Consider the following 13,399-nt stretch of genomic DNA (forward strand, 5'->3'; position numbering starts at 1 on the left):
AGTCAGCATCTGTTCTGCAAAGAAGTTCCGTCTGTCCTTTTTTCAGATTCCACATGTCAGTGAAAGCATTTGATGTTGGTGTCTCATTGTATGGCTGACTTCACTTAGCATGATAGTTTCTAGGTCCATCCATGTTGCTAAGAATGCCGTTATTTCGTTCCTTTTAATGGCTGAGTGATATTCCATTGTGTATATGGACCACCTCTTCTTGATCCACCCCTCAGTCAGTGGACATTGAGGTTGTTTCCAGGTCTTGGCTATTGTAAATAGTGCTGCAATGAACATCAGAGTACACGTGTCTTTGCGAGTCGTGGTTTTCTCTGCATAGATGCCCAGGAGTGGGATTGCTGGATCAAAAGGTAGTTCTGTTTTTATTTTTCTGAGGCATCTCCACACTGTTTTCCACAGTTGTTGCACCAGTTTACATTCCCACCAACAGTGTAATAGGGTTCCTTTTTTTCCACCCCCTCTCCAGCACTTATTGTTTATAGACTTTCGGATGCTGGCCATTCTGACTGGTGTAAGGTGGTACCTCAGAGTGGTTTTGATTTGCATCTCTCTAATAATGAGTGCTGTTGAACATCTTTTCATGTGTTTTTTGGCCATCTGCATGTCTTCTTTGGAGAACTGTCGGTTTAGATCTTCTGCCCATTTTTGGATGGGGTTGTTTGTTTTTTTGGTATGGAGCAGTAGGAGGTGTTTATGAATTTTGGAGATTAATCCCTTGTCAGTCTCTTCATTGGCAACTATTTTCTCCCATTCTGTGGGTTGTCTTTTTGTTTTGTTTCGGATTTCCTTTGCTATGCAGAAACTTTGAAGTTTAATCAGGTCCCATTTGTTTCTTTTTGTTTTTACTGTCATGACTCTAAGAGGTGGATCTGAGAAGATGTTGCTGTGGTTTATGTCGGAGAGTGTTTGGCCCATGTTTCCCTCTAAGTTTTATAGTGTCTGGTCTTGTATCTAGGTCTTTAATCCATTTGGAGTTGATTTTTGTGTATGGTGTTAGGGCGTGTTCTAATTTCATTCTTTTCCATGTGGCTGTCCAGTTTTCCCAGCACCACTTACCGAACAGGCTGTCTCTTCTCCATGTATATTCTTGCCTCCTTTGTCATAGATTAGTTGGCTGTAGGTGCATGGGTTTAATTCTGGGCTTTCTATCCTGTTCCACTGATCTATATTTCTATCTTTGTGCCAGTACCATACAGTTTGTTTCGTTTTGTTTTGTTTTTCTAACTTTATTTATTTATTTATTTTTATTTTTATTTTTTATTTTTTTTCTTTTTGCCTTTCCTAGGGCCGCACCTGCTGCACATGGAGGTTCCCAGGCTAGGGGTCGAATTGGAGCTGCAGCCACCGGCCTACACCAGAGCCACAGCAACACCAGATCCAAGCTGCGTCTGCAACCTACACCACAGCTCACGGCAACACCGGATCCTTAACCCACTTAGCGAGGCCAGGGATCGAACCTGCAACCTCATGGTTCCTAGTCGGATTCGTTAACCACTGCGCCTCAACAGGAACTCCCACCATACAGTTTCGATGATTGTTGCTTTGTAGTATAGTCTGAAGTCAGGGAGCCTGATTCTTCCAGCTCTGTTTTTCTTTTTCAGGATGTCTTTGGCTATTCTGGGTCTTTTGTGCTTCCAAACAAACTTTAAAATATTTTGTTTGAGTTCTGTGAAAAATGCCCTTGGTAATTTGATAGGGATTGCACTGAATCTGTAGATTGCCTTGGGTAGTATAGTCATTTTGATAATATTGACTCCTCCAATCCAAGAGCATGGTATGTCTTTCCATCTATTTGTGTCCTCTTTGATTTCTTTCATTAGTGTCTCATAGTTTTCAGAGTACAGGTCTTTTGTCTCATTAGGTAAGTTTACTCCTACCGAAACTATTTTTTTTTTAACTCAGTAGAATTTTATTACATTTATAGTTGTACAGCAATCATTACAATCCAATTTTATAGCATTTCTATCCCATCTCCCCTACCCCCCAATGGGTCTCTGTTGGAAACCGTAAGTTTTTCAAAGCTCGTGCGTCAGCATCTGTTCTGCAAAGAAGTTCATTGTATCCTTTTTTTAGGTTCCACATATAAGTCATAGCATATGGCATTGGTGTCTCTCTGACCCTCTTCACTTAGCATGATAAATTCTAGGTCCATCCATGCTGCTGCAAATGCCGTTATTTCTTACCTTTTAATGGCTGAGTAGTGCTCCAGTGTGTATATGTACAAGAACACACATATCCAAACTTCTTTGAACTCCAAGTCTCCAGTGTCACGAGAGTCTCCAGATGATCAATTGCAGAGCGAGTAAGTGCCTGCCTGGGCTATCCCCAGGCGCACTCTTCCTAGGAGGGAGTGTGACCGGGGCACTCAAGCACTGCCCCGTCGCTTGCATGAAGAGCACCCTTTCCTCTGCTTGTATTTCCTTTCCTTGTCTACTCAAATTCCTCTTCATCTACAAGACTGTGATTGCTTTAAAAAGATCCAAGAGGAGGAGTTCCCGTCGTGGCGGCGCAGTGGTTAACGAATCCGACTAGGAACCATGAGGTTGCAGGTTCGATCCCTGGCCTCGCTCAGTGGGTTAAGGATCTGGTGTTGCTGTGAGCTGTGGTATAGGTCGCAGACGCAGCTCGGGTCCTGTGTTGCTGTGACTCTGGCGTAGGCCGGTGGCTACAGCTCCAATTCGACCCCTAGCCTGGGAACTTCCCTATGCTGCAGGGAAAGCCCTAAAAAGCAAAAAAAAAAAAAAAAAAAAAAAAAGATCCAAAATAAAACTTCAAAAGAAATGGCTTGTAAATTTGCACTGTTGTTGCAGAAGGTGAAGGCGTCTCTTGTACAGAAAGGATGAGTTTCACTCATGGACCAGGTGAAGCAGTTCATCTCGCATGATGTGTGTACATCAAGTTAGTTTGATGAGTTATCTGTACAGAAACACCCCGTGAGGATGTTTCTGAAGGACAACTCTATAAACTTTAATTAAGGAAGAAAATTAACACCTTGGGAGTTCTTACTGTGGCACAGTGTGTTAAGGATCCAGCATTACCATAGCTGTGGCAGAGGTGGCGTCTGTGGCTTGGATTCAGTCCCTGGCCTGGGACTTTCTGTATGTTGCAGGTGCAGCAGAAAAAAGAAAAAAAGAGGGTAAAAGACACTTTCAAAAAGGAGAAAATTAGGAGTTCCCTTAGTGGCTCAGCAATTAATGAACTTGACTGAGATCCATGAGGATTCGGGTTTGATCCCTGGCCTCACTCAGTGGGCTAAGTATCCGACATTGCTGTGAGCTGTGGTGTAGGTCGAAGACTCACCTCAAATCCTGCGTTGCTGTGGCTTTGGTGTAGCCCGACAGCTGTAGCTCCAATTTGACCCCTAGCCTGAGAGCTTCCATATGCTGCAGATGTGACCCTAAAAAAGGCAAAAAAAAAAAAATTAGGAGCTAATAAGTGAAATTTTGGAGTTCCCGTCATGGCTCAGCAGAAATGAATCTGACGAGTATCCATGAAGACTCAGGTTCAATATCTGGCCTCGTTCAGTGGGTTAAGGATACAGCACTGCCATGAGCTGCACTGTAGGTTGCAGGTGCAGTTTGGATCCCACATTGCTGGGGGGGGGGGGAAATTATGACTTTTTAAACGTGAACTCTTTATTTTAGCTGGACCAGCCATTCCTTCAGTTGTGGCATATCCAAAAAGGAGCCAGACGAGCACTGCAGATAGCGACCTCAAAGAAGACGGAATTCCCTCCCGGAAACCAAGTGGAAGTGCTGTTGGAGGAAAGGGAATCGCTCCTGCCAGTCCCATGCTTGGGAATGCAAGTAATCCCAATAAGGCGGATATTCCTGAACGTAAGAAAAGCTCCACTGTCCCAAGTGTAAGTATTTTTGAGCTCTAGAGCATGCCTAGGATCATAGGGTTAGAATGATCTGGACATTTTGCTCCTGTGTTCTCTGCCTGGGATGCCTACCTGCTGAGCTGCCATGTCTAGTCTGAACCTGGAGCGATCCCCTGCTGCGAATAGGTGTTTCTTGCTGAGACCATCCCGCAGGATGAGTGGTCAGATCCTTTATGTCAAGGACTGTTCGTGGTTATTATGTAAACATCTGCTAAGCTTTAGATTGAAAGACGCTGAGAGATTGAAAGACATCATGGTCTAACAAGGTCAATAAACCAAATATTGACAGTGCAGACAGGTGGCTGTCAACAGGAGCCTCATAGCATGTGTGCAGGTCTCTGAGGTCTGGCTGCCAGGGATGTGGTGTTTGCCGTGCATCTCAAGTTGACTGAGCCCTTACCATGTGCCAAGGACCATGCCAAGTCCTTTTCTCTGTATTAGCTAAATTTTGAGGTGAAGAAATGTTGGGTGATTGTAATCATATTGCTGACCTGAATCAGTCTCTCTCTCTTTTTTTTTTTTTTTTGGTCTTTTTAGCTATTTCTTGGGCCGCTCCCGTGGCATATGGAGGTTCCCAGGCTAGGGGTCGAATCAGAGCTGTAGCCACCGGCCTACGCCAGAGCCACAGCAACGCAGGATCCGAGCCATGTCTGCAACCTACCCCACAGCTCACGGGCAACGCCGGATCGTTAACCCACTGAGCAAGGCCAGGGACCGAACCCGCAACCTCATGGTTCTAGTCAGGTTCGTTAACCACTGCGCCACGACGGGAACTCCCTGAATCAGTCTCTTAACGCCTGTCCTTAGCAACATTCTTCAGTAAGTAGGTAGAATTCGTTGAATTGAATCTGTTCCATTTCAGGAACTTTTCTGTGAATTGAAATGTGTCCTCTGGCTTAACATAGTAATTATTATTTTTATCAGCACTCCAGAAGTAATTTTTTTATGAATTTATGTTTGTATTTATTGTGAAACAATCTTAAGTGTAGTTAACATGTCACCATACATAGTTACAGATTTTTTTCTTGCCATGAGAACATCTTGGATTTACTTTGAGCAGCGTTCATGGTTGTAGTATTGTGTCATTAACGATCAGCATCAAGCTGCTTCACCCCCTTGACTTGTTTTTTATAACTGAAAGACTCTAGAAATAATTTTAAGAAGAATTTGCAGCAAATGAACCATTTTAAGGATATTCTGTAACCACATTGTTAACAGTGACCAAGCCTTCCCTCTCCCCTCAAGAAACCCCAGGGCGAGGAACCCATGTGGGAGCTGTGCTGCTCCCCGTGTCCTGTTCTTGGTGTGGGGCCTATGGCAGAGCCAAAGGATCTGTCTGCTCCATCCTCTGACCTTGTACACGTGGTAAACCCTGTGTAGAATGGTATTGCTGTTTTGACCTCCTCGTGCTGTCTGGAGGGGTCACCATTCCATAGCCCAGCAATGTGAATTCAGTCCCAACATTTCTTGTTACCACATGGAGGAAAGGACCTTGTCCCTTCATGACTTCCGTTCCCTTGCTCTACTCATCTGCACACATCCGCCTTTTGAAAATATACCTCCAAGCATCATCAGTCACTCATGTTTGATTATTTATAAAGGAAAAGGTGATGTTATTACAGTTTTCTCCCATTAGCCTTCGGAGTTTCTCTGCACATTGTCCACTCACACTGTATTCAGGTGGGCCACACCCATGGCATGTGGAGGTTCCGAGGCTAGGGATCCAATCAGAGTTGCAGCCGCTGGCCTACATGACAGCCACAGCAATGCCAGATCCAAGGCAAGTCTCCCACCCACACCATAGTTCACGGCAACGCTAGATCCTTAACCCACTGAGCGAGGCCAGGGATCAAACCCTCGTCCTCATGGTTGGGTTCGTTACCACTGAGCCGCAACAGGAACGCCAGGATAACAACAAATTTAATACAAAGATAGGCGTTCCTGTCATGGTTGAGCAGTAACAAACACGACTAGTATCCATGAGGACCTGGTTTTGATCCCTGGCCTCCCTCAGTGGGTTAAGGATCTGGTGTTGCCGTGAACTGTGGTGTGTGTTGGAGACTTGCCTTGGATCTGGCGTTGCTGTGGCTGTGATGTAGGCCGGCGGCTACAGCTCCGATTTGACCTCTAGCCTGGAAACCTCATATGCTACTTGTGTGGCCCTAAAAAGACAAAAATAAAAAAATAAATTTGTGATCTGATAAAAGTCTTTACTTGTGACTTTTTAGCTCATGGTTCCTTGCTTTTTAATTTTGAAAGCATCAGCTTTTTAAAAATTGGTGTGAAAGTCTTATGACGTGATTAACCACTTGAAGCATAGTATTCAGTGCCAACTCGTACATTCACAATGTTGTGTGACTTCTGCCTCTTTCTAGTTCCAAAGTTTTTTTAGCACATTAGAACAGCCGGTCATCACTCTCCAGTCCTGCCCTCCCCAGCCCTGGCAGCCACTCACCTGCTCTCTGTCCTGATGGGTTTGCCTGTTCTGGATATTTCATATAAATGTACTTAATAGAAGCCTTTTTTGATTGATTTCTTTCACTCAGCGTCATATTTTCAGGGTCCATCCAAGTGGTTGCAGGTGTCAGTACTTCATTCCTCTTAGAGGCCAATGTGCTTAGCCACTGATGGACATTTAGATTCTTCCTAGCTTTTGGTTATTGTGAGTAAAGACTCTATAAGCATTTGTTTTTATGTGGTTTTTATGTTTTCATTTTTCTGTTTGTTTTTTTTTTTGCTTTTTAGGGCTGCCCCCAAGGCACATGGAGGTTCCCAGACTAGGGGTCTGTTGGAGCTACAGCTGCCACAGCCACAGCAGTGCCAGATCTGAGCTCATGGCAACCCTGGATCTTTAACCCACTGAGTGAGGCCAGGGATCAAACCCAAAGTCTCATGGTTCCTCATCGTATTTGTTTACGCTGTGCCATGACAGGAAGTCCTCATTTTTCTTGTATGTATATTTAGGAATGAACTTGCTGGGTCATATGGTAATTCTATGTTTAACTCTTTAGGCACCACCAAACTGTTTTTTACCACAGCTGCACTGTCATTTTGTTATATTCCTACCCCCCCCCCTATTTTGGCCACACCCATAGCATGCTGAAATTCGTGGGCCAGGGACTGAACCCACTCCACAGCAGCAAGCCATGCCTTGGCAGTGAGAATGCTGGATCTTTAACCCATTGAGCTTCAAAGGAATTCCATTGAGTCCCTCTTTTTCCACATCCTTGCCAAGTTGTTATTTTCTGTTTTGGGTGGGTTTTTTGTTGCTTGGTTGGTTGATTGGTTTAGGGGGATTTCTTGGCTGTACCCACAGTATACGGAAGTTCCTGAACCAGGGGTCAAGTCCAAGCAGCAGCTGCAACCTGCTTCACCCACTGCACCAAGCCGGGAATCAGACCTGCACCCAGCAGCAACCTGAGCCTCCAGAGACGACACTAGATCCTTAACCCACTGCACTACAATGCGAACTCCTATTTTCTGGGTTTTTTTTTTTTATTACAGCTGTCCTAGTAGGTGTGAAGTGGTACCTCTTTGTGGTTTTCATTTGCATTTCCTAAATGACCAGTGGCGGTCAGCATCTTTTCATGTGCTCTTTGGCCCTTTTTGTGCCTTCTTTAGAAAAATACCTATTCAAGTTCTTTGCCCTTTTTTTTGGTCCACGTCCATGGCATGTGGAAGTTGCTGGGCCACGGGTTGAACTTGCACCTCAGTTGCAGCCTATGCCACAGCTCCAGCAACACCATATCCTTAACCTGCTGCACCACAAGGGAACTGCCCTTTTGCCCTTTCTTTGTTTGTGTTTTGTTTTTGTCTTTTTCGGGCCATACCTGTGGCACGTGGAGGTTTTCAGGCTAGGGGTCAAGTCAGACCTGTAGCTGCTGGCCTCTGCCGCAGTCACAGCAGTGCCAGGTGTGAGTCACTGTGACCTGCACCACCACTGTGGCCACACCAGATCCTTAACCCACTGAGGATCTGGGGCCCGGATCAAACCTGCATCCTCATGGATACTAGTCTGATTCGTTACTGCTGAGCCACAGCAGGAACTCCTTTTGCCCATTTTTAAATTGGTTTGTTTTCCATATTGTGGTTGAGTTCTTTATGTATTCTGGATATTAAACCTTTACCAAATAAAGGATTTGCAAGTATTTTCTCCTGTTCTGTAGAATCTCTCTTCACATTCTTAGTAATGTTCTTTGATGCACAAATTTTTGTTGTTTTTGGGGGGGTTTTTTTAGGGCCACACCTGTGGCACTTGGAAAATCCTGGGCTAAGGGTCAAATTGGAGCTGCATGTGCAGCCTACACCATAGCCACAGCGATGCCAGATCCCAGCCACATCTGTGACTTAACACCGTAGCTTGCGGCAATGATGGATCCTTAACCCACTGAGCAAGGCCAGGGATCAGACCCATGTCCTCACAGACACTATGTCAGGTTCTTAACCCACTCAGCCACGAGGGAAACTCTGATGCAAAATGTTTTAATTTTGATCAAATCCCAATTTACCTATTTTTTCTTAATCTTTTTCGTGTGTCATATGTATGAATCTCTTGTCAAACCCAGGGTCATGCAGATTTACCTGGTTTTATGTTAATAGTTTTAATTTATAATCCTTGCCTTCTAATTTTTTAGTTTGAAAGTATTACCTTTGGAAAATAGTGAATCTCTGGAATTCCGGTTGAGGAAATAATGGAGGTAGGGCAGAGGTTACTGCCTTTCCTCTTGTGTTCATCTCTTGGCTAGTACTTGGCAATAATGATATTTCAGTATAGATTTATTTAAAAACTGAGTGTTCTCCTTTATTTAAATGAGTGTTGTTTTTTTCCATTGTACTATACTTACTAAACAGTTTAAGACAAAAATGCCCCCTTCCCTTTATTTTCAAATAGAGTAATACAGCATCCGGTGGAATGACACGGCGGAATACTTATGTTTGCAGTGAAAGAACTACAGCTGATAGACATTCAGTAATTCAGAATGGCAAAGAAAACAGGTATGAAGTTTTACCTGTTTGCAAGAAAATTTGTTCTTTCCCAAGAGAAATGGAAGGATATTGTTTACTTCTCAGTTTTTATAATCAAAATTCAAGTAATAGTGGTAAGTATTCTCTAATGGTAAGTTAAGTTTAATGTGAAGTTTTAGTGAGATTCTAGGATTCCAGGGTCCTCTCATTTTCCAGAGCCGATCCTCCTGGCTGCCTGCGTCTCATGACTAGAAGGGTTGAATTCCACGAGGGAGCGTTCCCGGAGGGCCTAGGTAGGAAGCTAGGGTTCAGATGTGGAATTGAGAACAGGGAGATGGAGACAGTTTTGCATGTGTTGGGGGGAAGGATGAGGACCTGGGGCAGGGAGCCCTGCCCCAGGAGGACGTGGACTTCAAGGTAAGGTAGGGTTGCAGGACAGAGCGCGCCAGAGGGCCGGGTGGGCAAGAAGTAGTGTAGTCATCACCTTAGAAGAGACACACTGGAGCAGCCGAGACACGGAGAGTGCGGTCTTGTGAGTGCGTTTGACCAGGTGGAGAGGCAAATGCATGTTGGATAAGCGTGATTTAAAATACGAAAGGCGTTTCCATTGTGGCACAGTGGAAACGAATCCGACTAGGAACTATGAGGTTGCGGGTTCGATCCCTGGCCTCGCTCTGTGCATCGAGCATATGGTGTTGCCGTGAGCTGTGGTGTAGGTCGTAGACACGGCTCAGATCCCGAGTTGCTGTGGCTGTGGTGTAGGCCGGCAGCAGCAGCTCCAATTCAACCCCTAGCCTGGGAACCTCCGTATGCCGCGGGGGGCGGCCCTAAAAAGACCAAAGACCAAAAAAAATAAAACACGAACAGTAAGGAGTTCCCACATCGCTTAGCAGGTTACAGATGGGCATTTTCACTGCTGCAGCTCAGGTCGTTTCTGAAGCGTAGGTTTGATCCCTGGCCTGGAAAGCTTTGCATGCTATAGCATGGCCAAAAAAAAAAACTCTAACAGTTAAAAAAAAAAAAACTAAGTTGGAGTGAGTCAGAAAAGTGGAATTAAGTAGATCCAGAGGTCATGGAGTAGAGGTAAGGTTTGAGGAGAGAGAAAAGAAAGTTGGATCGTTAGAGTAGGTAAACTTATTCTGCATAGAACAGATTTCCCAGACAGGCATATTTTCCTTGCTTCTTTTCAGAAAAATGGCATAAACTTAAACACAAAGTGGTGAGATAGGAGTGCCCATCGTGGCTCAGTGGTGAACGAATCCAACTAGGAACCATGAGGTGGCGGGTTCAGTCCCTGGCCTCGCTCAGTGGGTTAACGATCCGGCGTTGCTGTGAGCGGTGGTGTAGGTTGCAGACACGGCTCGGATCCCGCGTTGCTGTGGCTCCCGCGTTGCTGTGGCTCTGGCGTAGACCGGCGGCTACAGCTCCAACTCCAATTAGACCCCTAGCCTGGGAATATGCTGTGGGAGCGGCCTAGAAAATGTTAAAAAAAAAAAAAAAAAAAAAAGACAAAAACAAAAACGGTGAGATAAAGTCAACGTGAGCAGATAAAGTTCTGGAGTAGAAATCGATACAATAAGTCCACATCGTCTTTGATTGTCCCCTGGCCTCTGGACCCAAATACTGTTTGCTCACCCCACAGTCCCATGTGGAGCACCACGATTGCTTTTTCTTCCTCTTTCCTAACGTCTTCTTTCTGAAATTGCTTTGTAAGGTTTCTGTTGTCTTTAGACCTCATTAGTCAGACAACATGCTTGATCAGTGACTTCCATAACGGTCTAAAAGTAAAATGCTTTCCTCTTGCCTAAGGCCAGACGGCTCATTCCGCTCTTCCACAGGCCACGCAGGTTTGAGCTGACAGGAAGGTAGAGCTGCTTATGCAAGAGTATCAGTAACTTGGGTAGAGCTTCTGGGCCAGATAGCTTACAAATTCATGGTCGGTGTGTTTATTTTTTAATAGTGGGCTGCTCCTTAGTCAGTTTTCTTACATTACAGTCACATCCTCCAATCCATCAAACTTCTTTCACGTTAAAGTGATTGGCCAGAAGAGTTCTGTCGACGTAAACCTCGAGATCCTCCTGGATGCAGGGCAGGGGACCATAGGCAGGACCCTGTGGTGAACCCGACCGCAAGAGCACACGTAGAAGCGAATCACTTCGCTGCGCAGCAGAAACTAACTCATCCTCAAACAACTTTACTTAAATAAGATTTTTTAGAAGATAGCTGTAGAAGACTTAGTTAGTTAATAGGATTTTAGTCTACAGAGCTAGAAAAATGTTTCATGACCCTTTTTACAGATTCTTCTATCAGATTTCCTTTTGAACCTTCGGAAGTATATGGTTCTCTGCAATACGGAGTCAGATGTTTTAAAAGACTTAAGACCAAGGTCTCCTAGCTGCTTCCTTGCTGTGTGTTTGTGTGCACGTGCTCCTCTGATTCTCCTTCCATACAGTTCTTCAGAGCTCACTCTTTGGAAATAGTTTTAAGAATTCTCTGATCTCGTTGGAGTCATTATCTGTCTGTGTTCTACCTGGAGAACCTTCCTCAGTGGGGCTGCCTCCTTCTTATCCCAACCTGGACCTCATTGCATATGTAGGCACCAATTATTTAATACTTTTGTTTTTGAAAGTGTAGTCTTTATCTTTAGTAGAGCCTCCAACCACACAAGATGGGCCTGTAGTTTAATAATATCTGCATTGTCTTTTCTATTTTAAAATGAATCAAAAAATTATGGGAAAACATTGGAGGATTCATTGCCAAACTAGTGGCCATATTCTTTACTCTCAATTAAGGAAGGCACTAAATGTGATAACTTTCTCACTCCTAGAATACATGCTTGAGTCATAAATTAGATGCACTGAGTCTTTTCTGTGCACAGATGACTTCTTTGGGAGATTGTTGTTTTTTCCTCTCCCATATATTTATCTCATCCCTTGACTAAAATATTAGTGAGGTACAGGATACCTGGATACATGTTAATTTCTGAAAGAAGGTCATTAGTTTCCATTTTCAGTGTGTCGGCTTTTGTTCTTACATATGTGAGGGTTTTGTAGAATTCCAACATGAGAATGATCATGGCTAATGAAGCTGCGTGAGTAAGGGCCTTTTTACCATGGTTAAAGCATACGTCTTTGTATTGTGTTTAATTCTGCTTTTGCCCAGTCACTAAGTATGCTTTGAATCAGCAACCAAAATGTTTCATTTCAGAATATATCAAACAGATTGAAAATAGTTTTCCTTTAATAACCATAAGGCAGTTCCCTTGTGGTGTAGTGGGTTAAGGCTCCAGAGTTGTCACTGCAGCTGCTTGGGTTCAATCCCTGGCCCAGGAAGTTACACATGCTGCAGGTGTGGCCAAAAATAATAATAATAAGGATAAGTGCATTATAATTTTAAAGAAAAGCTTATAGACGCAAATACAAAACTGGAAGATTGGAGTTCCCGTCGTGGCGCAGTGGTTAACGAATCCTACTAGGAACCATGAGGTTGCGGGTCTGATCCCTGGCCTTGCTCAGCGGGTTACGGATCTGGCGTTGCTGTGAGCCGTGGTGTAGGTTGCAGATGCGACTCGGATCCCACGTTGCTGTGGCCCTGGTGTAGGCCAGTGGCTACAGCTCTCATTCAACCCCTAGCCTGGGAACCTCCATATGCCATGGGAGCGGCCCAAGAAATGACAAAAAGACAAAATAAAACTGGAAGATTAATAGGAATTTCACAGAACTTGAATCTTAAGAAACATTGCTGTTTCTGTAAGTTACAGTTTAAAAAATGATTCTAAAAAATAAATTAATTAAAAATGATTCTTCCTTAGACCCAGAAATACCAGAAACATAATGCAGTTACTGTTTTGTTTATGTAGATTGTTGTGGAATAATCTCTGAAATATAACCAACGTTTTTACCCCATTTTTGGGGGTGGGGGTTGTCTAGCTTTCACAGCAACCAACTGGATGCAGCCCATTTTGATGTTGGGGTTGTCTGTTGTAAGTACAATTTTTGTGACTTTGTGCAAACTTGAAATTCTGCAAAATTTATTGAGTTTACTGTTTCCTAAACAGTAAACTTTGAAGGAAGACAAAAAAATGCATCTACTTTGTTTCTTGCTTTGTGGAACTCATGGTGTGACATGATTAAATATCTAAAGAAATAATTCATTTATCTACCGTAAAGATAATGTCAAAATTTAATAATTTATAGTGAGTATATCAATTGACACTTTTTTTCTAGGAAGGTCTCTGACTTGAAGGAGGGTCGTTTTTTTGCTGCAGAGTGTCTGTCCGCAAAGTCTTGCTTGCACTGTCCAGCCAGGGGCCAGCATGCCTCACAGAGAACAGATTGAGGATCTCTTTGCTCAGGACGGTGCCTGAAAGCCATCTCCTTCCCCAGTGTCTTTGGGACCATTTGTGTTCTCCAGCCTCTTCTTCCCTCCTTTTTTTTTTTTTTTTTTTTAGCTTTTTGCCTATTTTGCCTTTTCTAGGGCCACTTCCCGCGGCATATGGAGGTTCCCAGGCTAGGGGTTGAATTGGAGCTGTAGCCGCCAGCC

The 13,399-nt window shown here is 44.0% G+C and overlaps 1 protein-coding gene across 12 annotated transcripts in view; it reads left to right on the forward strand.

The window, feature by feature from the left end:
- MARK3 (microtubule affinity regulating kinase 3) overlaps positions 1-13,399 on the forward strand; it is a 113,490-nt gene that overhangs the window by 85,145 nt on the left and 14,946 nt on the right. For all 12 annotated transcript variants that reach the window (XR_007137189.1, XM_047797265.1, XM_047797267.1 and 9 more), the window contains 2 exons: positions 3,654-3,871; positions 8,784-8,887. Coding sequence is in view for 11 of the 12 variants with exons in the window: in XM_047797265.1 (XP_047653221.1) it covers positions 3,654-3,871; positions 8,784-8,887 (322 nt within the window). In the remaining variant the exon portion in view is untranslated. The remainder of the gene's footprint in view (positions 1-3,653; positions 3,872-8,783; positions 8,888-13,399) is intronic.

The sequence above is a fragment of the Phacochoerus africanus genome, chromosome 9 (assembly GCF_016906955.1).
Source record: "Phacochoerus africanus isolate WHEZ1 chromosome 9, ROS_Pafr_v1, whole genome shotgun sequence".
Taxonomy (NCBI): domain Eukaryota; kingdom Metazoa; phylum Chordata; class Mammalia; order Artiodactyla; family Suidae; genus Phacochoerus; species Phacochoerus africanus.